This window comes from Spodoptera frugiperda, chromosome 20 (assembly GCF_023101765.2).
Source record: "Spodoptera frugiperda isolate SF20-4 chromosome 20, AGI-APGP_CSIRO_Sfru_2.0, whole genome shotgun sequence".
Classification (NCBI taxonomy): Eukaryota; Metazoa; Arthropoda; class Insecta; order Lepidoptera; family Noctuidae; genus Spodoptera; species Spodoptera frugiperda.
In genome coordinates this window covers 4,999,086-5,025,635 of record NC_064231.1, presented here as the reverse complement: position 1 = coordinate 5,025,635, position 26,550 = coordinate 4,999,086, and the positions used below count along the sequence as shown (strand labels likewise).

Sequence of the window (26,550 nt, the reverse complement as noted above, 5' to 3'; positions counted from 1 at the left end):
AGCAGTGAGCCCTCCTTCTCACATACCGAGGTGCCTGTGTTTGTGAACCCTCCTTCTCACAAACAATAAATACATACATATAAAATCATACTCAGGTCACGGAAGCAGTGAGCCCTCCTTCTCACATACCGAGGTGCCTGTGTTTGTGAACCCTCCTTCTCACAAACAATAAATACATACATATAAAATCATCATCAGGTCACGGAAGCAGTGAGCCCTCCTTCTCACATACCGAGGTGCCTGTGTTTGTGAACCCTCCTTCTCACAAACAATAAATACATACATATAAAATCATCATCAGGTCACGGAAGCAGTGAGCCCTCCTTCTCACATACCGAGGTGCCTGTGTTTGTGAACCCTCCTTCTCACAAACAATAAATACATACATATAAAATCATACTCAGGTCACGGAAGCAGTAAGCCCTCCTTCTCACAAACGACAAAACGAATAACTTAAAATAACACAATTTATTTCATTTCCAATCATAACATAACGGTATCACATAAATATCATTGAAGTTACAAATTAGTCTTCAGTATTTTGTATTTATCCAAACAATAACGTAATTATTTTATACTTAATGTACATTGTATATATAGATTTTAACAATTGTAAATAAAATATAAATATAATATCTCAACGGACACATAAACAAAATCAATAAAATATCCAAAAATACCTACTAATCAAGTGTATAAATTACTATATGAATTCATTTAATAATACCGTGTTTATAAATCACAAATATTTCATTCATCTATTTCCTCGTCATCAAAACTACTAGTATCATCGTTATCACTATCCTTATTGACATCTAAGGCGGCTACATGAACCCATGGCAACATGCGATCAGCAGCTACAGTGGTCTTGCGTTTATTTTTGGTACTGCTCAAACCGGGTATTGCAGCCAGTCTATAGCGGTCGTTACCTAGGACTTCTATTACGCGGTAAGGTCCGACATAAGGGGGAATCAGTTTCTTGCTTTTGCCATCAGTTGCAAAAGAAGTTCTTGTAATCTTTACAAGATCACCCTCTCCGTAAACACGCGCAGGGCGCCGGTTTTCGTCATGAGCGGATTTCTGTTTTTCTTGTTCGGTATCAATCCTATCCTTGACAGATTCTCTCAATAGTTCTGTGTCTAATTCTTCGTTACTTTCTCGGACTAGTTCATTAAGCATAGGTCTGATTTCCGAGTTCATTTTCAATCCGAACATGACTTCTGCCGGCGTTCTGCCTGTCGTCTTTTGGCGAGTATTATTCATTCCCCATTGTACCTTGCCTACCTTATCATCCCAATTCCTCTCATCAAAGTTTAGATTTTGGGCGGTCAGGGAATTCAGTACTGTTCGGTTGTACCGTTCTACCTGACCGTTGGCTCTCGGGCTAGCAACCGCATTCAAAATATGCCTAATGCCTCTATCTATGCAATAACGCTTAAATGCATGGGACGTAAAGCAGGTACCTCGATCACTAATCACACGATCGGGTATTCTAAATGTACAGAAAATATCTTCAAAAACTTTAACGGCTGTTTGTGTTTTAGTGTTTCGCACCGGTTTAACAAAAACAAATTTGGTAAAGGCGTCCACTATCACTAATAAGTAGGAATTCCCGGATTTCGAACGAACAAAGGGTCCAAGGTGGTCAACATGGAGCGTATGGAAAGGCACTTCTACTTTTGTGATGGGGTGCAGATGGCCCTCAGCAACTGTAGTTTTCTTTGAGTAGGCGCATTCGAGACATGCCTGAACATACTTCTTAATGAAACGAGACATCTTGGGGAACCAATAAGTTTTCTTAATGCGTTCTAATGTCTTTTCTACACCAAAATGCCCGATATCATCGTGGTTCATGCGGCAAAGTTGCCACCTTGCACCCTTTGGTACTACCCAGCGTAAATTATTTTTATCGCCATTCAAACATTTATACAATCTATTGTCCTTAATCAAAAAGTTTTCTTTTATATGTTTTAAACTGTCAGCGTCTATATCGCTAGTAAGTATATCCCGTGTTCGTCGGAGTTCCGAATCTCCTATCTGCAATGTATGAAGCCAGTCATCGCTACTAATCTGCATAACACATGGATATTGCTCAAACTCGTCTGTGTCACCAATCAAATTGCCCGGATTCCGCGACAGGGCATCTACATGTGCCATTTTGGTACCAGCTCGGTATTCTACTGTACATTGAAATTCCTGTAACAGTAGCCACCAACGAGCTATACGTGGGATCATATCACGTTTTGAGAACGTTGAACGCAAGGCGCTACAGTCTGTAACTATCTTAAAGTTTTGGCCTAATAGGTAAACCCGAAATTTCTTAAGAGAACATACCACTGCCAGTGTCTCAAGCTCAAAGGCGTGGAAATTTTTCTCTTCCGGAGAAGTTTGCCTACTGTAAAATGCTACAGGCCTGAAAGGGTCAGAAGTGCCTGTACGCTGAAGTAATATCCCACCTATTCCTATTCTGCTTGCGTCGGTGTGCAATTCTGTATCTGCAGCTGAATCATAAATCGCCAGAATCGGTCTGTCGACTAGGGTACCTTTAAGTGCCCTAAAAGCCTCGTCCTGATCCTCGGACCAGACCCATTCAACACCCTTTCTAAGTAATTTATTCAAAGGGTGTGCGACGGACGCGAAATTTCTGATGAATTTTCTGAAGTACCCTACTAATCCGAGAAATTGGCGAACCGAATGTGCATTAGTGGGGCAAGGAAAATCTACGACAGACTGGACTTTCTTATCACCGGGCCGAACACCAGCGGTGCTTATTTCGTATCCTAAATAAATAATTTTATCCTGGAGAAATTTGCACTTCGCTAAGTTAAGGGATAAATTTGCCTTCTCTATTAGCTGTATCACTCTCTCAAACCGTTCCAAACATTCTTCCACACTTTTCCCGTAGATTAAGACATCATCGATGTAGACCATAGCCTCGGTAAACCTAGCAGACCCTAGAACTCTATTCATCATGCGCTGAAAAACAGCTGGTGCATTTGCCAACCCGAATGGCATACGATTAAATTCATATTGGCCATCCGGGGTTACAAACGAAGTAAACGATTTGGAACATTCAGAAATAGGGACCTGGTAGTACCCTGAAAAAAGGTCCAAAGTTATGAAGTAACCCTGGCCGGAAAGACGAGCAATCTCATCCTCTATAATCGGCATCGGGTATCGCTCTTTGACCGTAATGGAATTTAAAAGCCTATAGTCAACACACAATCTCTGTCCACCATCCTTTTTACGTACTAATATAATAGGGCTCGCAAAATCCGAGACCGATTCCCTTATTATACCGGACTCTAACATCTCACCTATCATCTCTCTCACTTGTCCGCGTTCCTTATGCGCTAATCTATAGGGGCGGTAAACAACCGGACGTTTACTATTTAGTTCGATTTTCATCTCAGCTATGGTCGTGCATCCTAATTCCTTCAGACTTGAGGCAAAACAATGTTTGTACTTAGAGAGTAAGCTCATCAACTGTCGCCGCTGTGATTCATTGACCGTACTGCCTATTTTCACTTGACTCTCGTCAATAGTACTGGTTTCGTCCACAGGCGCATTCATTGATGTGCTTAATATTTGTCTAACTATCTGGATCTTGGTAGCTCGTCCTATGGTAAGCCCCCCTCGCAATTGGCAAAACTCTGATAATGGTGTTATGTATATGTAAAATAAACTGTTTGTAACTCGATATACCCCTCCATTAATACTAAATTGTTGATTCGGTTTCCCGATAACCTTACCACTTACCAAAATATCTCCATTTGTGACGGTATCTACGTGAGCCTTAACTAAGGCGGGGCCGTAAATGTCAACATCGAAAGGGACTATTATAGTGACAGGTTTATTGTCATCGAAATCAAGTCTGGGAAATTCAAACTCATAATTGTCGTTAAGGAACTTCAGTTCCAGCGCATTTTTGTAAACAATAACATGGGGTTGTTCTGTGAACGACTGTCCTATCAACAAGGGTAAGTCAAGAAAACTATCATCGACTACCTGACACCTCACGCGTCCTCTCACACCATCTACACTCAACTCTACATCCACACCTCCCGAGGAGTGCACTATGTCATTACCAAATCCTCTCAAAGGCAAGGGCGGGCTATTGTATTTTAGATTTAAGGTGGCAGCTAAAGAGTGAGTAAGAAGCGTGACTTCGCTACCCAAGTCTACAAAGGATTTCACCGGTATATCATTTATTATACAATCTTTCAAGAACTTTGAATTTGGCGACGATGTTAAAATGCACATTGTTTTCTGAACGTTATCAGTCTTGTTATTGTTTCCAAGGTTGATAGCGCAATTTTCGGTTTTGTGACCAACCCTACGGCATTTCGCACATTGGATCAACGGTTTAGGGCACTTCAGATAGGGATGTCCTATCTCCTTGCAGTTGAAACAAAACAGTTCATAGTGAGAATTGTTGTTATTAACTTTAGACGTTCGACTAAATGAGCTTTTATTGGTTAAAGACTCTGACGTAAAAGCATATTGACCTTTAAAATTACTGCGATCTAAAGATTGTGAGGGGTCCTTATTGCTCATAAGAAATTGTAATAGCTGATCAGGTTGAGTACAACGTAACGCATTGGCGCTAGACTTCATTGTCTTGTCGCTCAAACCATGGATAATGCATTCCACTGCACGCTTGCCTTCGATATCGCATCGGTTCAGGAGAGCCAGTTTTTCATAATAATACACTTCAAGGGGTTCACTAAATTTGCTCTTTCTCCTAATCATGTCTTCCAAGGATTGGCCATAATTTTGTTCAAACGGAAAAGCACTCAACAACTTGCCTTGCCACTCATCCCAACTAAATAGGATGGAGTTCAAACTTTCATACCACGTTTTGGCCAATCCTTGTAGTTTTTGCATAGCAAAGTGGATGATAGTTCTTTCATCCCACCCGTAAACAGTGGCACACTCGTTGACCTTTTTGAGCCAAATGTCTATGCGCTGACTCTTGGAAGAAGGGTCAAAATCGGGTAGGATATTTTTGTGATTAATATTACTGGCACTTGACATTGGAGATGCCATTGTTTGCGGCTGGGATTGAGATTTCATATTACTAATTGAGTTAATAAACTTCATAATATCCTTAGAAGTAAGAATTGGACTGTCTGACCTTTTACTCCGCGGTGTGGGGCTGCGTTCTCGAGGTAAACTTCGATCTCCAACACGCGACCTCTCGCCGCTCGTCGCTCGATGCTGGACATCAGATCGACGGGTAGACTGTTGCCGCATGCTGCGCTCCCGGCTCAGTTGGCTTTCCAACACACGTAGTCTGGCACGCTGGTGATCCAACTCGGCTTCCAGTCGTCGGGCGCTGTCACGCCTGTGCTCGTGTTCCGGGGTGCGCACGTGACTGCGGCTGCGGTGCTCGTTTTCGTCGCGGCGCGTGCGGCTGCGACTTCTCCTACTGGACTCCACACTCCGTTCTACTTCTTCGCGGGTAGGCGTTCTCAAACACCGGCGCGTAGAGGTTTCACTTGCACGTGGCATCGTTGTTCTGGAACTTGTAAACGTAGACATGTAACTATTCGACTTTACTAAAACAAGAAACTAGCTTTTGCTGATAAACTGTAATAAAATAAGCGGTGGGTATTCCGAATTTATATCGGTGAGGTTATTTCTATCAGCTTATTAATCAAAATTCTAAACAAGCAGTTAGTATATTATAAGACTATTATTAAGAAAATATTAACAGTAAGCAGGTAGATCCCACTTCTGAAATGTAATAAAACTCAGATTGATTGGAATAGATTATAATTATTTACCTTGGTACACTATACAACACGTCCGTCTTCGATGCTGCCCGCGAGCAAATAGGCCGAGTTGACAGTCGAAAATCCCCAACTGACATTTTTCAAAAATACCGATGGTCATGTGACCCGTGTTGACATATCACAAAATCGATACCCGACTAAAAATAATACTATGGTTCTTTAATATAATTTCGAAACCTAACATTATGAAGGAAGTAAACAATGGTTTTAACGGTTTACTCAAAGATAACAAGAGTACATTTGTATTTTCTTTATTTTTGTTTCTCGCCATCCCGCACGGAGCATCTCTTTGTGTGATCCACAAATTGTTGTTTCGGATCTGGGTGTCATGTGTATGTAAACTTGTATATTTGTAAATACACCCACGACACAGGAAAAAATACTAGTGTGAGGCAACAAACTATAAAATAAAATGAATAGAATTGGTTTTTTAAACTTTTGTGAACAATTTTTATATATGAAAATAAATCTGATTTACACTCAACAATTATGTAATGAAAAAATGAGCCTATACTTTAACTTCTTAAAAATATATTCAAAACCAATCCACACCAAAATCCACAAAAAGAAGTACCAAAATAAAACGAACAAAAATCTTGAATTCCAGAGAAAAATACCCATAGTTGACCTTCTATCTATCCGTATCTACATGAGCATCTAATGACATCATAGGCCGTCAGTGATGGGGGCGTTATGTTCTCAATTCAGCCCAAGGTTCGAGCAGGCGGAGTACACTTTACGATCCACCATCAAGCTTTAATTTGAACATCACAATCTATGGAAATTATCATGTACAAACATTTATGTGTTGTCAAACATTTTCGGCTCAAACATACATTGCCCTCTATGACTCCTATGTATGTATGTAATTTAATGTATAATATGGGTTTTATTGGCAAATAAAATGTCTGGTATATTTCGCTTGTTATTATATGTATTGATATGAAAAACTTTACTAGTTTCGAGACACACCGGAACTCATTTTACAGATAGAAAAAATTACCTGCCAGGTTATAAGCTTTCTTCCGTTTTAAACTTTATTTAAACAATACAAAAAAATTAAATTCAAAGTCAAAGCATTTCATTCAATTAATCCTCAGTTAAATCAAATTGAATTGTCCGTTAGTCTGTCTGTCCGTGAAGCTAGGTGCTCGTTCCAAAGAATAGCTTCGACTGGAGACGAACGAGAAAGAAACTCCATTGTAACTCTATTAAAAAAAAAATTACAGTCTCTCTGATACATTAATTGATCTTACTTATAGTATAAATATAGTACCGAGTATTAAATCCCCCACAATATTCTGCCATTATCACAGCACAAATATCAAAACTAGCAATCACATGTAAACACAAAAACAAATCAACAAATATAACTGTCAGTATTTTCTGCCAGGTTATGCAATGAACTCAAACATACGGTTCGCGATAAACAACACATACATACACACACACACACACGCAGTCAGATAAGGCTAAGTTATTTGTTTTTCTTTCTGTTGAGTAAACGCTGAACTTATGAATAGATATAATAAAATATGGTGTAGATGAAAGATGAGATGTAGTTTCAGAAAGTTAATATAACAATAAGCTCTGTATTTGTTATGAAAAAGTCTATTTTTGCGTGTATATTTACTATTTCTGCTGTCTAGTGAAGGTAAAGTAGAACACATTTAGTCACCATCCCTATTCTTCCCTCGGGCGTCGTGTAAGCTATGTCGTACTGGGTAACAGCGTTCTCTGATAAACCTGATATATAAATATAGCCAGCCACAAACGTGTACCTCAGGAAGCAACAATACAACAACTATCATATTTCCACACCCATGAACGGAACCTACAACGTTCGACTCAAGACGTGACCTCAATTAGGAATCCCACATTTCGAGTCTACAATGGGAACTATCTGTTTGATCACAAACATGGGTGGAGCTCAAACATGAGTGTTTTCGTAGAACCGTATCAGACTGGGAGTTAGGTTATACGAAATAATGTTTGATTTCTGAAGTTAGTGTTGTTTTACTGAATAAGATCTCCCGTAATGTCACGCCTCCTCTTTATCCCCGAAAGGATAGGCAGAGGTGCATATTACGGCACATAATGCCACTATACAATTTACACCCACTTTTCATAATTTGTGTAATAAGCCTGTTGCCTATATACTGGGCACGATGACTTCGTGCTTCTACTGATAAATTGTCTAAAATCCTAAAAAAGCCCAGTAATACTTTACCCTACCCAAGAATGGAACACAAGGCTCCTTGCTCGGCAGTCGCACTTGCGATCACTCGACCCACGAGGCAGTCATAACTGAATAAGATCATTAAAATTTGTATAAAAGTCGCAGCCTTTGAATGCAGGTCGCTTTCAACCAACCTTCCTAGAAGTCATTATGGGAGGTCTATGTTCAGTTCTAGAGAATGTTTTGTGACTATGAAGCAAAAACAAAGAGGAGATGTCATAACTGGATTTCCCTTTAACATAATGCGTGACACTTTACGGGAAGCGCGAGACGTACAAACAAAACCCTCTCTATTTTCCATCGAGCGGTCCCATACTACAAAAACGTTGCCAGTTGTCCACATTTTAATGTGCCACTTTCTGAGCGCTTAACCTATTTACACACTTTTTACTTATAATATCACTGAGCAGGGTAGATTTTTATGTCGTGCACCGTCACAGCATCACATTATGGCATCTCCTCTTTATATTAATAAGCTATTTATTTGTTTGATAATGATTAAGCTTGGCTTTAAAAGGATTTACTTGTAGACTACATTGGAGTGTTCGCGTTTACCAACAACTTTATTAGTTCCATTTGCTATTACAGAGAATTTCATTTGAAAATTCAATCTTTTTTCGCTTCCAAAATACACACATATTTTGTGACCTAAATATCTTAAATCAAATGCTGACTTTTTAAAATAAATAAAGTAATGCTCAGCAAAATGTTTGATTGATGGTCTGGCTTTTAGGTTAAGAGTGAGTAATGTGAAAATCTTAGTATTTTGATTCTAAATTCTATAATCAAAATAAATAATGACAAATTACTACTAGGATAACCGAATATCCGCGTATCGATTCAATTATAATAATAATTACAAACAAATTCTGATCGACACAACAATGCACCACTTTTTTTAAAGGTAGTAAGGTGCTACGGACTACCTAGCGGGTTTACCGGGGTTCCGGCTCGAAAAGCAGGAGAAGGAACGGGCTGGTTTTTAGTCAGTAAGAGTCTGACACTCCCTCTCACCTCGCCCAAGGCGGGAGAAGTCATTGAATGATTTTCCCTCCTCAAAAAAAAGGGGTAAATCATCAAATGACTTATCCCGCCTTGGGTAAAGAAAGAAGGAGTGTCAGACTCTTACTGACTAAAAGTCACCCCGTTCCTACTCTTGCTTTTCGAACCGGACACCCGATAAAGCCGCTAGGTAGTCCGCAGCTCCGGAGAGACTCATATTTTATGAGCAGCATTCGACTGTCACACGGTAGTTATGATGATGATAAATGAAGATAAATCAGTATTTTTTTTCGGTCGACGTTTGGCCGCTATCTCACCTGATGGTAAGTGATGATGCGACCTACGATGGAGCACGTCTGCCCATAAGCAACCTATTCACTCAGGCTTTGAAGACACCCAGGTTATACCCATCAGAAAACACAGACTCCGGCAAGGAGTTCCACTCCCTAGCAGTTCGCACAAGGAAGCTTGAAGCGAAGCGCTTCGTACGAGTGGGTGGGATATCTACCATGCAGCGGTGACGCCTCGCCGATTGTCTTGTGGTTCGAAGATGGAAAGGACTAGGGGGAATCAAGTTGTGCAATTAGTATTAGCTTTGTTTCATTAAATATGTTATTGACTAAGAAATAGGGTCACGTTTAAATAAACGTCCAACACGTTTAACGTGTTTACCTATTTAGACTAAAACCGCTTTTGTTATATTAATTGTAGTAGCAGTCTTAGGTAAAATGCTTTTCAAAACTAAACAAAGGATTTAAGTAGAAATATTTAATGAACAACGTCATTAAGGTCGCAGGTAGTATATTGTGTACCTGTTTTACTATAATTGTATAGAAACACGTGCAAATAATGTAATTACATTGTATTTTCAGCTTTATTGTTTAAGAATTTAGTTGAATATCCGTTGATAGGAATTGGTGTACGTTGATGTGCTGCTCACTGATGGTAAGCGATCAGCACCGCTCATAGATACTCCGAAACACCAGAGGAGTTACAGGTGCCAGCCTTTTAAAAAGAAAATATTTATAGACAAGGAGAAATAAAGAGATCGGTAACTTAAATAAGTATAATATTTTAGATTCATGTTCATTGGCGTATCTCTATCTCTACCTACAACAATGACAGGCAAACTTCATGACATATTGTATGTGTATGTACACTCCTACTTCCACTTCGGAAGACCATTTCCGTGACGTCATGTTATGTTACGTCACAAAACAAAATACTACGAAATGAAAATGTCAAAGTGTTCCAAGTACAATTATGTACGTGCTCTATATGAAAGCTTTTAGTTCCGACCCCTATAGAAGTGGGTACTCTGTACTCTCACTATTTTATCTCTGGTTCAACTTAAAATAAACTTTAAACGTTGCAGTATAAAATGATAATATCTTTGTAACAATGTAAAGACATTGAAAGAGTCTCAAAGAATTTAAAACCAAACAAAAATCAAGCACACAACATAAGTTGAGAATTGTTTTGTCACTAATATCGAAATCTTTTTTTTATCGTCATGCCTTTTATCCCCGATGTCCCTACCACTTTAGTGCACATTACAGCACGTAATGCCACTGTACAATGTACACTCACTTTTCACCATTTCAACATTTGTGTTATAAGTCCCATGTAATAGGAAAAAAATCCGAAAATGCTAAAAAAAGCCCAGTAATACTTTGCCCAACCAGAGAATCGAACGCGAGACTCCTCGACCAACGGCGCAAATAAAAAAAATATTACACTTTATCTAGCCTATATCTGATAGCTTTATCAGCGTAGCTATCTGATAACTCCATATATATAACTACGACTATCCAGCGTAACTATTGAATAAATACAAACTATTTCATTAAATTGGAGAACTGTAATGATAGCACTGTTCTCTGTAAATATATTGACCAGTGAAGCAATGCAAATTGCACTAAATGCCAGGTTCACTCAGTGTTTTTTTTTCTTTTTTTAAATGTTTATTTACATTTGTTCTCCACGGCCTCTTGGTCCGTGCCCTTGTCATACAATTTGTTTTAATTTTACAATAAATATTATCAATATGGTATCTACCTTACGCACTACAATTTACCACAACTATTAAATTATAACTACAAAAATACGCATAGCTTACAGAAGTCAAAGAGTTAACAATTATATAACTAATATGTATATAAAAATAATTATGGCATTTAGTGTTCGTACACTATGGTATCGTCACGCCTTTTATCCCCGAAAAGGTAGACAGAGGTGCACATTACAGCATGTAATGCCCCTGTACAATGGGTGTACCACTTTTCATTATTTGTATTATAAGTTGGATGTAACAGGGGGTGAGCCTATTTCCAAATTACTGGGCCCAATTCCAGACTCCGTACTACTACAGAGAAATTTTCGAAAAGACAAAGAAATCCCCGTTTTTGTTTGCCCGACCCAAAAATCGAATCCGAGACCCCTTGCCCTGTAGTTGCACTTGCGAACACTCGACTAACCAGGCAGTTATGTATGTATACATACATATATTATGTATGTATGATTCTGAAATCAATTTGCCATTTTATTTCGCTTCACTAACGAGGCAGATAACGAAGGAGGAGAAAGCGATAACATTTTTACGCCCTCATAAAATAAAGTGACGCTTTCCACTTCATAACAAAATAAGCTTAACAACGCCGCGTCGGGTTCCCGTCTCATCTTAATTATAAACTTATTAATATCATTTTGTAATTAAAACATTACATCTAAGTAAATTAGTCCTTAACAAACTCTTCAAGTAATCAGCTTTGTTTTTGTGTCTGACACTCGTGGCTCGAGTAACACTAGAAATTTTTGTTAATATTCATAAATTAGGTACCTAAGTTAATTACGCTTATCTTCAATGAACTTTTATGATGTTGTCTGCTGATTTATCAGTAGCTACTGTGTTTGATGTCTATTGAAGTCATTGACTTTGAAATAATTACTTAAAATGCATAAATTGATAACAGTTCATTAAATAGTATTAAGTGCCAAACACAACGGTTGTCACTTCTACAAGCCAAGATTTACACTATCTGTCGCACTCAAACACTTGAAATTGCCAACCCACATTGAGCTAGCGTGATGATTAATGCTCAAACCTTCTCCGTTTGAGAAGAAGCCTTTGGCCAGCAGCGGTCACTTATAGGCTTATGATGTGATTGAGCTAGCGTGGTGAATAATGCTCAAACGTTGTCCGTGTGAGAAGAGGCCTTTGGCCAGCAGCGGTCACTTATAGGCTTATTATGTGATTGAGCTAGCATGGTGATTAATGCTCAAACCTTCTCCGTGTGAGAAAAGGCCTTTGATCAGCAGTGGCAACTTATGATGATGATGGTATCAAGGTGAATGTAACAGTTAATTATACACACGTTTAATGAAGTGTTAGTTAGCTAAATATCTACATTGTAGCAACGCCTTGCCGACCTCAACTAATGAGGGTATCAGGTACCGCGCTAATTACCAACAGCTCTGGTAATTTCTTAATTAGTTTACCGTTGCAAAGTCGACTTTATTACATTAAGGAAAAAATAAACATTGCTTGTTTTTAATTTATGTGTACGTTGTAGTTTTTTATCGAAGTCACTAATAAAAAGTTTGCCAATTTTCTTATGTAAATTTGTAATGTGCACATTTTTTCCATAAATTAATTCTTGCTTCATATTATTTGAAATCATTAGTCTACTAAACTACAAAAAGGTTTGATTTTTTTAAAGCGTTGCCCCACTCTAGTATATTCTCCTGTGTCGTGGATGCGTTTACAAACATACAAGGTCACATACACATTACACTCAGACAAGAAACAACAATTTTTGGATCGCTCAAAGAGAACCCGCTACACATTGCCTGACAGTCGGTTGCCTTGAATCTACCGTGCAGTCAATTTTCTATTTAAATTTCAGTTAAAATATCATAGTACTTCAATTTGTGATCGCGCTACGTCTAAACAATCAATCGTAAATCGAATTGATATAATTATCTACGTAAATTTGTCCATTCCAATACGTAAGAATAGTTATTATATTAGCATATTTAGTTTTAATAACTACAAATGAAGCGGGAAAACAAAAGTAATGTATACGTGACCATCATTAATAGTTAGGCTCTTTATGTAAAACAGGCATAAATAATGAAACTGTCCAAATTACAAGATGTTAAAGGTATTCTTAGACTTTCCAACTACTTACAAACACCATTTAATTTGAAGGTTTATAAAGTTGTGGCAATAGGTCATTAATTAAAGTGTCTAACAAAGCATTATACCGTGCCACCCGACATGGAACAGACAGACAAAGGTAGAAGAAAAATTAACTTAGTTTTGAATAGTAATGTACCATTTACCGGCTTATACTATTAAAAAAAAACAAGGTTCTATCTTTACTGGAAATAACAAAAACACGTGACATTATGTTATTTAAATAGGGAACTAAAAGTTGCATACAAATAGTATGTAATTTTTAGTCACAAAATAGACAAAGCGTAAAAAAAATCTAAAAAGTCCGCATCGATGTCAATAGGGAAAGTGCTCAGAAGGTTGCAAGATGGTTAACTTCTGATCGAGGTGTTCCTCGATCAGAAGTTAACCATCTTCTGTAAATGCTTGACCAGAGGGCAGATCAACAGATCTATCCTCTGGTCAAGCATTTACAGATATTTTTTTAAATAAACTACATGCGCTCTCGGACCCCGCGTACCTAAAGTCTCATTCCCAAACTGCTCAAAAATATAATTACCAGCAAGGTTTTTTTTTACATTTAATGGGTCGACGTTTGGCCGCTATCTCACCTGATGGTAAGTGATGATGCGGCCTATGGTGGAGCACGTCTGCCCATAAGCAACCTATTCACTCGGGCCTTGAAGACACCCAGGTAAATGGTTATTATATGTGCGCCGTTATAGGTCTTCTGCAACAGCAGCCGCAGTCGAACCAGCACAATCCGTCTTTAATGTCGACCCGGGTTGCATTTCACACACAAGACTTTCCCAAATTCCAAAGAATATAGGACATACTATCAGGTCTTACCATCTTAGCGTCCGAAACCATTTGGTTCCAAGTTTAGTTGCAAATACTGTTACAACAAAATAAAACAGAAAAACTATAATTAACCATGGATCAGTTTTATCATAGCTAATAATGGATTTAATAACAGTATTATCGTGTTACAAAATAATTAATGTAAAACGAGACGTGATAATCAGTGCATTCAGTTTCAGCGCGCGCCGTGTCGTTACACTGTCAGTTTCTTACACAAGCTTATAATTTACGTTTATTCATGTTAGTATTAGTGGCGTTAGTGTACAGTTTCATTAAAGAAGATAAAGAAAATTATACTTTAATATTCCTAGTAGGAAAAAAGTAATCAAGTTTTCTTAGAATGAAAATGATGCTTTGGTAATGCAATATTAAAAGGGATTGTTAGTGCAAGTATTGGAGAGCTATGCTTCGGCACGAATGGGCCGGCTCGACCGGAGTGATACCACGGCCTCACAGAAAACTAACGTGAAATAACGCTTGCGTTATGAGTGAGCGAGGTTACCGGAGACCCAATTACCCCCTTTCCCAATCTTCCCAATCCGCGGTTCCCCAACAACCTTAAAATTCCTAACCTCTAAAAGGCCGTAACGCACTTATAACGCCTCCGGCGTTTCGGTTGTCCATGGGCGGCGGCGATTGTTTACCATCAGGTGATCCGTCTGCTCGTTTACCGGCTTATATCATAAAAATAACTATTTTTATAAGCTTTTATTTAATTTGCAGTGTAAAGTATATATGTGTATGAAGTGGAATCTTGCTACTGAATTTTGAAGCATATATCTTCAACCAAATAAATTAAAACATTTAATTTGTATGAACGTAAATGAATAAAAGCATGTTTTTAATAAAATATCAATTTTAATGTATTTACATTTGATGCCGGAGCAGGATGTGTTTTCATTGTTTTAACTTCGGATATTATGTTGATGTTTACCTACTTGAATTAAAAGCAATGAATGAATATATTAAATCAATTGAATTATTGACTTCATCAATCCCCTCTTCATCCAATTGTTCTTTGACCTCTCGTTTACTACGCCATAATCAAAGCACACATCTTCACAAACACATACTACAGCCAATCTTTTCACTGACCCTAATAGCTTTTTGCTGAATGTATAACAAACAGTACATAGATATAATTAGATTCCCAGAAGTGGGGTATGTTAGCCTTTAGCCCAGTGCTTCCCAAAGTTATCTGGACTACGACATATCTAAATTAAGTAACTAAACTCAGGACCTAACTTCAGGGAATTAAATCGTTACCAATATGAAAAATAAAATACAGAACGGTTGGTTAGTATGTCTTTCTACGGGTAAGGAGGAGGCGGGGCGCGTAAGGGAACGAACCTCCTCACGCCCCAGCCATCGCGAGAGACATTCCGGGCGTCGGGGATCGCGCAACGATCTCCGGCCACCGTAAGTGCGGGCCTGCGGACGGCGAGCAAGGGTAGCTCGCCGCCCGACCAGATCCAGACCCGCGCGTGCGGCGCGTCGCGTTCTGCGTGCGCCTCAAAGAGCCATCAGACCACCACAGATGGGGCCCATTAGGGCTGATGCTTGATCCGGAGCTGCGGACTACCTAGCGGGTTTACCGGGGCTCCGACTCGGAAAGCAGGAGTAGGAACGGAGTGGTTTTTAGTCAGTAAGAGACTGACACTCCCTCTCGCCTTACCAAGGGCGAGAGAAGTCATTGGATGATTTTCCTCCTTGAAAAAAAATGTCCTTCTACGGACAAGGTCCACTAAAAAATCGCTCGCGCCCCACCAATGGGTCGCGACCCATAGTTTGGGAAACCCTGCTCTAGCCTGTAAGGTATGTGGCTTAATTTGTTTGCGCGCAAATATTTGTAGGGCCTAGATGCGTGACTATCCGCCAGTGTATCAGAGATTTATGTTTGTATACGTTTACGTTTGCGTTGCACGTGAAATTCCTCGTGCGCTGGCCGTGCTGTTTATAACATCACTCTTGTTTTGTTGTCTTCAAAGAGGTCTGTATAGTTGCAGTAACTAATATTTCATCTGTTAATGCTTTGTGTCATAGAATATGGCCTAATTCATCATATATAGTTCTATAGATAATTATTTAGTATTGTTATATTCAATGGAGATATTTCAATTCTATTTTTTTTTTATTGTTCATCGCTATTATTTCGTAGATTGAAAATAATAATTTGTATATGAGCTTGTTTTCGAAAAATAATCATATGAGATTACAATATTGTAATTTCTATATAAAGTCTATATAGACTTCAACATTTTACTCCATCTTGGCATTGAGTCTAAAGCTTCATCAATCAAGCTTATTATCGCAAAACCAACACATAGCAAAGAAACATAAAATTACTTTTCTCAGCCAAATTGAAATGTTTAAAACCTCTTTTTTCAAATTACTTTTCTCGTATGAACCGTTTAATCTAATGGCCGCATCTGAGAACGGACGCAGGTGCTAAACATTTTTCCAAACGTTTTCTAATTTCAAATTAAGAGATGATCACTCTCCTGTTATAAATAGTTTTGTCTTATCATAAAATACGAAGAAGTTATTTCGATTTCAGTATATTGAACTTTATGTTTTGAGTCGTAAATATCAAAATTGTAAGTTCTCAGTCTTCAGTTTTCCGTCGTTATACAATTACTATTTAACTATGGAACTATTTATAGGAATAAAGTGAAATACAGAGAAAATTTCATTCAAAATCTTGTTATTATCAGACATCAGACGAGTTGAAATTTCACGCGTAGTTCTACCTATTAATTAATCTATGTGTATTATATAAAAATGAATCGCTTAATGTGTTGCTAAGCGCAAATCTCGAGAACAGCTAAACCGATTTCGCTAATTCTTTTCCTATTGGGTTTGTTATTGTTGGGAGAAGCTTTTTATTTAAGAACAAGTTAACGAATGATTCTAAAGCGAAGTTCGCGGAGTTCCGCTAATTCTATAAAATAGATTACACTTCACATAAAATATTCAACGAATTTGATGATGAATACATTATAGAAAGAAAACAATAATTCAGACATTTTCAACTCATTAATGATCCTTAACTACTTTCATTGAAAAAGGCCTTCACAAATGACCATGGGAGATACAAAAGTCCAAAAAATCAGTCTTTATTATAATCTATGCAAGTGACAAAACAGTAATTATTGCTGATGACGTCACTACAATATTTGTATCATATTGTCACATTATCATATGACACTAAATCACAAGGCATGCTTTATTAGTTTTCATGAGGATTACCGGATATGTTGGTTATCTGTGACACAATATTATGGCCGCCATAATTGTTTGATAAGCCACTGATAGTTTTGCGGTATTGTTTGTTTTCATTGAATTAGAATAGAACCTCTACCATGAATTTGCTAAGCTATAGTATTTGTCGATAGTCGCTAGTGACGACATTTTTGTATGTCAAATTTTGCAACGCCTCTACCGGTCACATCTGGAACTAAACATACGACAACGACATAAGAGAAAATACTAGGGTGCGGCAACGTATTTATTTAAAAAATATCATGTGTGTTTTCCGATAGAGCCAACCCATTATTAGACTATTTGTAAGCAAAAAAGTAACATAAGAAACCTTTTAGAATATCTTATTGACAATTCCTTGTATTAATAATTATCGAACACAAGTTTGATTATTATTAATACGCTTTATATTTCCACAAATTTTCCATTCTGTTTTTATCCAAAATACAATAGCTTCACCTCACATTATTTTCATTAAAGGAAACCTTTCAGTGAAAATTGAGAAGCAATATTTTATTAATAATGTTATAGAAAAAATATGAAAGCTAAGATAATAATAGTGATAATAAAAGTTGAGAAAGATAAACAAATAAAATATCTTGAGTTGGCTCACGAGGTTGTCGACATGTAGAATGTGGATTCGGCTATCATTGTGCCGATAGTCGTGTCGGCCAATGGGGTGATCCCTAAAAGCCTCGACATCCATCTTAGGAGGCTGGCATTGGGCGGGTGGATTAAGGGTCTAAAGCAGAAGGCAGTACTCCTCAAAACGGCACGTATTGTGAGGAGGTTTCTATCTCTGGAGCCCTAACCACCGGTAGCTTGGACCATGCTCCCGCTACGGGTCGGCTCCTATTTTTATATTTTTAAATATTATTTTTTTGTATTTGATAAGTATATAATATTAAAAATATAATTTTGGACAATTTTAATCAAATATATGTGAGTGATATTAACTAAAGCGTATCCTTTATTTATTGAATCGATTACGATGCTGGTACAGTTGTTGCTTAGTAGCAAATTTTAGTGGTTTTCGGAGGCTATCCACAAGAACCACTGGGAGATGGGTAGCAACTGTTTTGTGACAAACAGGACCCTCTAAATCAAACTTTGTACCGACCCCGGCTAAACGTGGTTGCCATGACAGCCCTTAGACGTGGTTTTTGTTTTGCAATGGACGTTTTTGGAGCCAACGATTTACACTAACAATACAATTAATTTTAAGGTTTTATTCCGGTTATACTACAAGCCTAGGTGTACTACAAGACTAAAAATTTATTGTATTGTTAGTGTAGGGTGGATTTCCGCAAAGTAACACCTGATTCTACTCTATATAGCTAATGGTTAGTAAAAAAAAATAATATTTTTATAGACACAATTTGTATTTTGTGAGAATAAAGCCGTGCTTTAATTTAATAACTAGTATACTATGATAACCTATAAAACTTCTGGTTATCTTGATATTATTTTCTAAAAGATACATAAATAGATTATCATTATCAAATTAACAATAGAAACTTTACGCATCTTATCTCTAATTGGTAGCAGATGTCGATTGACAGACTTGATTGATTAGTTAGATTCTCTACTTAATGTCAGTAGTCTACCTAATGTTCGATGTCTACTGAATGTCAGATGTCAGCTAAGACGTCATTAATTTTTAGTTGTTGACAAATTCTATTGTCCCATTTTGAAGTCAATTTAAAGCTAGTGGGAGCAATAAATTTGATATTATATGAAAATATGTTACTCTAAGTTTGGTTTAATTTTCAAAAATCCTATATCCTATAATTATTTCTCTTTCACAAAAAAGATACTGATTTCGAATGAGATACAGATATAAATTATTTGACAGTAACGCGAAATAAATTATGTTTTATCTATTAGGTGTTCTAAAATTATCTGCCACGGCTTTAATGGGAGGTAGTGATAGTTTTGAAGCTCCTTATATAATATAGGAATACCTACCAAACTTCTTGCGTTCTTTGATGATACTAGTGCCTTCTCAACAAGTCTGTACAGAAACTTGGTCAGAACTAGAGTCGTTCAGTGCTCGAACTTAAACTGAGTACTCACAATACTGATAGAAGATCGTTTGCTTAGTTCCAATATGCACTTTGAAACAATAATTGTTAGGTTGAATTTCGATTGGCAAACAGAAATTGAGTGCAGCTTCGTAACTGCTGGGATAAAAAAATCAATATTAAAATGTGTTTTTATGGATACGTATATTATATGTACAAAATGTTTGATAAATATAAGCAAGCATCTAACAATAGACTTATTTGAATTTGACAAAGTCTAAAATATTATTTGTAAATTTTACAAATTGAACTTGTAAACATTTCTCTCTTGTATAACTGACTTTACATATATTTACTTGTATGTGTTATTGTGTATACGTATAAACTTAGAATTACCTATTACCAGATTATATAAACATTCGGGTAATGAACCCGGACCCTAGGTATGTTGTGACGCAATCAATTGCTTATTGCTTATATAATATAATATTATAAAGCTGAAGAGTTTGTTTGTTTGTTTGTTTGAACGCACTAATCTCCAAAACTACTGGACCGATTTGTATAATTCTTTTTGTGTTGAATAGTGCATTTATCGAGGAAGTCTATAGGCTATAAAACATCACGCTATGACCAATAGGAGCCAAGCAGAGCGGGTGAAACCGCGCGGAAGTAGCTAGTATAATATATATATTAATATTATAAAGCTGAAGAGTTTGTTTGTTTGTTTGTTTGAACGCGCTAATCTCCGGAACTACTAGTCCGATTTGAATCATTCTTTTTGTGTTGAATAGTGCATTTATCAAGGAAGGCTATAGGCTATAAAACATCACGCTATGACCAATAGGAGCCAAGCAGAGTGGGTGAAACCGCGCGGAAGTAGCTAGTCATAAATACACTTAGGTACATAAATCCCAACAAATACGAAAGTAAGCTTCTGTGGTAGTTACCTGTTTACGATTTATCTTTTCAACAACTGAAATTACTACAAACCGCGAAAAAAACAGGAAGCAAAGCCGCGAGTAAACACTTGTGTAATAATATACGCTAAAAAATCTTTCGAAAAAGTTTATCTGGCGTTGGAAAAAATCAGAGCTGATTTTTAGCTGTCCTAAAAACTAGTAACTGTCTTTGGATTGAAAAATCAGCATTTAAACTAATAATAATCGTTAGTTTAACTATATTATGTTAAACTAACAACGATTGACATTGGTTAAATAGAAGTGAACAAACAAAATAACCAATTGTTTACTAGTTTGTTGAAACAACAACCAACAACGGTAATTGTTTAGACAACAGCGGTATTTGTGTAACCATTCAATGATTGTTTAATTAACTGAGTTCGTGATATAACGTGTTAATTTTCCTTTTGTTGGTTTACAACGCAACTTCACAAATTTTATCCACGCAAGGGTAGACAGAGTTGCACATTGCGGCATTTAACACCACTACGCAATGTATACCCACTTCTCACCATTTGTGTTATAAAACCATGTAATAGGAGGGCACAATTCCGGACTCCGGAATTAACACGTAAAATAATGAAATATATTTTTGACTACACAGAAGGCGCTTCAAAGTTGTTCACGTTCAATAAATCTTCTTAACATAATTATCCCTGAAGAGGTAGGCACGTAACACCCACTTTTCTTCAGTTATGGTATAAGTCCAATGTAATACAGGTCACTATTAAAACGTCGTGAGTAAATCATTCTTCTAAAACATATTCTATACCACATTCATATACCTAGGACTGCCTCGTTGGCCGAGTGGTTACAAGTGCGACTGCCGGACAAGGGGTCTCGGGTTCGATTCCCGGGTCGGGCGAAGTATTATTGGGCTTTTTTCGGTTTTTCGAAAAATTTCATGGTGGTAGCACGGAGTCTAGAAATGTGCCCGGTATATGGCAATAGGCTCACCACATGGGACTTACAACATAAATTGTGAAAAGTGGGTGTACACAGTGGCATTAACTGCCATAATGTGCACCTCTGCCTACCCCTTAGGGGATTAAAGGCATTACAATATGTAATGTATTCATATAACACACAGACAGAAAGGTTTATTTGTAAAATAAATCTAAAAAAATCGATTAGCTTTACAAAACCGACTTTTATCTATAACCAACTATTTTTAAATCCTTCAGACCAATCGACTTTACCTTTCAAATTCCTAATGGATTTATGTTGTAACAAAAATCTGTAATCGGATCTTCAAAACACGCTGTGAATAGAAAATAGGTTTCAATTATATGCTAATAAGGTTCAATATCATTTAGGTGACCAATGTCTAGAATGTGCTTGTCTAGTAGTTTAATTAAAAATAACAAAAATATAATGGAATAGGAGCTACACCCGCGCCAATGTCAAAAGTACACAGTAAAATAGACCTTAACTTTAAAGAAATAAGGACTCACCTTCTCATATACTGGAACTTAATCACAATGAAGATGAGTAGTGTGTTTGCGGACAGCGAAGCAGTCAACACGACTACATATAGCACAATAATCACCACATCGGGTCTATAGAACACATCGAGGTCCAGCTGCGGTACCCCCCATACTTCCGACTCATTCCAACCCACTTCAAAAGTCGAGTTCAAGTTCTTCAAACTCATCTTGGCTCGATCTCACTCAAGTGTTCGCGACGGGAAACATGGCTGCTATTTTAGTACCTGCAATGAAAATTACGATTAATTTTTATTTATGTTGAGTATACTACCTTATATTTTATAAGGGGTAAGCACAGATGCGCATTACGACATGTAATGCCGCTATACGATGTACACTGACTTTTCAGTATTTGTGTTATAAGTCCCACGGAATAGAGGGTAAGGGGAGGCCTATTGCCATATATACACAATTCCAGACTCCGTGCCACTACTGAGAAAAGCAAAAAAATATGCCCAGCGATACTTTCGTTCACTCGACACGCGGGGCAGCCATAGCTTTTATAGATTAGATGCGTATTTACTAATGCTTTTTCTGGTTATAAAAAAGAAATACATGTAACTTGAATTGATAAAAATCTTGAACCTTAATAAGTTCACATAAGATCACATAATTTATCGTGACACAATGGGAGAAAACCCTTCAAAAGGTATAGCCTATCTTTTGAAGAGAGAGACTAGAGGGTGAGATTCTACCTATTTCACCTCCCCGACCTACAAGTGAGCATATTTCTTTGTACCTTTGTAGTACCTACAAGGCTACCGTTCCATAGAAATGGTAGCAACTATGAAACTATGAAAAGCGATTGTCCTGCCATCTGTTTTTGTGTTCCTAGAATAAAGCTCCAACGGCAACCTACATAGGGTTGTCACCCTAATGATACGAAGGTTTGTAGTTTCTGTAGAATGACGTCATAGTTGTTTGTGATACTATAATTGTACGATATTGAATAGAATTTTGTCTTTTGTTTAGCGGAAGGGTCTAAATTTGTACTGAGGACGTCTTGTTTCAAACTTCTTTGATAGATACACGCTTTGATATTCGAAGGACATTTTCTATAGAACAATTAAAAGCATAAAGTCTTATACACAGATGCTTGCTACAAGGATACTTGCTGATACAAGGTTGCTTTACGTTTAACGAGATCGTAACGACAGCAAGGGTTTTTTATGGAACAAGAATGTGAAAAGTTTGTAAAGAAAACTTGCACTAAGGGTACAACTCAACGCAACAACAACAAAGGTTGAAATAAACTCAACGCGCAGCGAAAATTAATAAGATAAAGGTATACAAATGGATGCTCTCTATTTTATAAGCTTTACTTATACTAGTATAAACTTACTATCCATAACAGCTTGCCTACTAAACTAAAACCGAAAATTTTAAATAAATCCATCGATACCAGTTTAAACTTCATGCAATAAACGGACGAATAGTATCCAACAGTCGTTATCGTTGTGAACTTTTGGCTCGGCATACAGGCAAACTCGCCAAAACTAACGATATCACGAGCTAAACTATACATTGTTGAATATGGTCACTTTGTGTACCATGTACTAAGCTGAGATAGCCATCAGTCCGTTATAATGAAATACTCAGCTATATACCGTAGTATATAGCATTTAAAGTGTATATTAGCAGAGCTATAAGTGATAAATGATAAATGATAAATGCAAAATGATAAATGATATTTATTTTGCAAATAGGTTATAAAATAACACTTTTACACGTCAATCTCTTAAATAACTAGATAAGGCTGGCATTTCCTATCGGAGCTAAATAGTTTCTTTAACAAAATGAATAAGAAATGGAACAAATACTTTTCACTAGGCTATTAGTTAGACGTGATGGAAAACAAACCTATGAAATTTTAAACTTTGCTGTGAGTTGTACTACATGACGTAGTAGACTCAAGTTCGTTCGTAAAAATACGACCAGTCACCGTGACACGCTTAATAATTTCGGACTTCTTACACTTTTTAGTGACCCAATAAGAATCCCTATATTCTAAACTTAAAAAAAATGGGTTGTTCAAACATTAAAATCTATATATTGCCGGCCTCATCTAGCTATTTGAAATATTGACGTGTAAAAGTGTTGTTTTATAACCTATTTACAGAAATAAATATCATTTATCATTTATAATTCCAACAATTTTTTTGGCTGACTCATAACACCAGTGACTCAGAAATTGAGGCAAGTATTTTATAAACAAAAATTAATTTCAACTTCACAAGTCTTGATCCGGATAAATCTTGATATAACCGGATCACTTTCTCGCGATACTACGTAAACATACTACGATAACATCATCTTCGATCATAAAAGTGTCATCAGAGACATAGATCTTTATGTAACGTATTTATATAATGTGTATATAACGATGCAATAAATATAAAAACAACACATAACGCGACCTTGATCCCAAATAACCCGATTTATTTGAGTTCGCTAGTTTATTTCTTTCTCGCAGTTCCATTAATCATTGATGTTGTGACCATCAGTTTTGATGCCGGCACGTCAATAGTATAGATTATATCACGCATCTTTTCAGAAAAAGGTTGAAAACAGGGTGTGTGCGTGATAAGGAAACACCCGTTTTTGTCTGTACTTTTAGAACTATTTAAAACCAAAACTGTACTACGAATGTAGGTAGACAACGTGTGTTTTTAAATTGGTTCATATTAAGTCGAACAGAATTACCAAATCGATAGAAGTGTTCGATAAATGCAGATATTCAGAGGGCTTAGTACGATTTTGTTTTAAGTTTAACGAGATAGAAACGAGAGCGCGTCTGGCGCTCTAATTGGTTGGTTCATTCGTACTGGCAAACTCGTACTAAGGGTACAGATGTGATTTTGATTCGGATTGATCGGATTCTGTTACAGTGGAGAGCAGTACTAACAAAGTTAAGATCTTAATTATGAAATCTTCCTAATATTGTTATTATTCACAGGATCAGTTCTAAACACAAGACTACAAAATAAATATTCTAAAACCTAAACCGTAAGTATAACTTAAGTTACCAGCACTCTTGCCAAGTGAAATAGCATTGTTAACTTTAAACTGTAATACAAATGGTTCAATTTGCAACCACATAAAACAACTTAACGTTCATTAATTGTGCCTGGCTTTGTGTTATAGTTCTCTTAATCAACCTTAGGAATTAATTAGCCTATTTCAAAGTTTAAATCTTTGGTACTGTAAGCCTTAGTACTAGTTTGCTTTACGTTTAAAGTAATCAAAACGAGGGTGCGTTCGGCGCTCTGATTGGTTGGTTTATTTGAGCCGGCCAATCAGAGCGCCGAACGCGCAAACTCATACTAAGGGTACTGATGAGATGATTACTTAAACACAGGATATTATGTAGGCTAAAGTTGTGGATAGTAATGAATGATAGCAAAGGATCAAATGCATCAGTGAGATTATTAACATTTGTTGAAAACTGTAACTAATGAGTTTCTCTCTCGTTCTTCTCCATTCGAAACTACACTTTGGAATAAGCTCCTATTTTCACTGCCAGACAGATGTGCCTATATGTGATTCAAAAGTGCCTAATTAACGTACGGATTAATTAAAATAAATGCTTTGACTTTGACTGTGACATATTCTTAAACTTAAATAATTATTATCAATGGTCTTTTCTCTCCCATATACATATATATTGGATTTACAATACGTAGAAAATATTCTAACATGAAATGCTGACTTAGGGAGCGACCCTATTACGTTAGAAATAGATGTCAGAAAAAAATATGATATGCTAATAAGAAAAAAAAACTGTTTACATAAGACCTAAGGTAACAACTGTTATGTATGTCTCTACTCGTTTTAATACTGACTATAATTTATCGCTATTTTAATTTAAATCCATTCAATACTTTTATTAGATACCAAGTCCGTAATACACGCAAGCGAAGCCACGGGCATAACCTTGTATTGACTAGGCTCCCTAATATTACTAAAATAGTAGAATTTCATAAAAAAAAACATGTTTACAGTACATTATAAAGCTAAACTCGTAGCGAGGTACAGCCAAACTCACAAATATTTGTTCGGCGAAATTTAAAATTCGATAGAATAAATATTTGTGACATGCAGCACATTTACTATTCGACTGATGGATTGATCAACAAACTAGTGCTTTAGTTTTGTTTATATCTGTACTTTTGTAGTTAACTATACGCCCGCTGCTCATGCAAGAGGGTGCGGGTTCGACACCCACTTATAATTTCTAATTATAAGTTTGAAATCGCCAACCTGCGTTAAGCAAGCGTCGTGATTAATACTCGTACCTCCATGTGAGTAGAGGCCTTTGGTCAGTCGTGGCCATTTATAGGCTGTCGATGTCATACTTAAAGGTATAGTTAGGTTAATACATTTAAGGAATTCGACTTAGAATAGAAGACATGATGCTTTTAATCCCCGAAGGAGTAGGAAAAAACACGTACTAAAAGATACACATACTTTTCACCTATTATGTTATGAGACCCCTGTATTAGGAACCTGGGTGTTATCACCTATCTATGATCCATATATTCAGATGACATTAAGTTTTCTAGTACAACAAGAGACTCTAAAACAAAAAAAAAAAGTAAAGAAAGTACAAAGCCAAGTGGATCCTTGTCTAATATTTTAGTCATTTGTTTTATTCCCCGAAGTGTTGGCACTTTTGGGTGGTATTGCACCGAGTACCTACAATTCACGACTTAAATCTATGTATGTCGATAAAGAATTTGAAA

General features: G+C 36.9%; 1 protein-coding gene and 1 long non-coding RNA gene across 10 annotated transcripts in view; one reads left to right on the top strand and one right to left on the bottom strand.

Annotated features, from left to right (window-relative positions):
- LOC126911978 (uncharacterized) overlaps positions 1 to 416 on the top strand; it is a 153,008-nt gene extending 152,592 nt beyond the window's left edge. For 6 of the 8 annotated variants that reach the window (XR_007706545.1, XR_007706548.1, XR_007706544.1 and 3 more), the window contains one exon: positions 31 to 198. This is a non-coding gene — a long non-coding RNA (uncharacterized LOC126911978). Of the gene's footprint in view, positions 1 to 30; positions 199 to 236 lie in introns of those variants that run through there. The other 2 variants (XR_007706543.1, XR_007706549.1) reach the window with 2 other exon arrangements.
- Positions 1 to 26,550, bottom strand: part of LOC118282249 (neuropeptide FF receptor 1) — a 155,791-nt gene that overhangs the window by 105,007 nt on the left and 24,234 nt on the right. For both annotated transcript variants that reach the window (XM_035603237.2, XM_035603238.2), the window contains exon 2: positions 21,776 to 22,032. In XM_035603237.2, coding sequence (XP_035459130.2) covers positions 21,776 to 21,975 — 200 coding nt within the window. In that variant the 5' untranslated portion in view covers positions 21,976 to 22,032. The remainder of the gene's footprint in view (positions 1 to 21,775; positions 22,033 to 26,550) is intronic.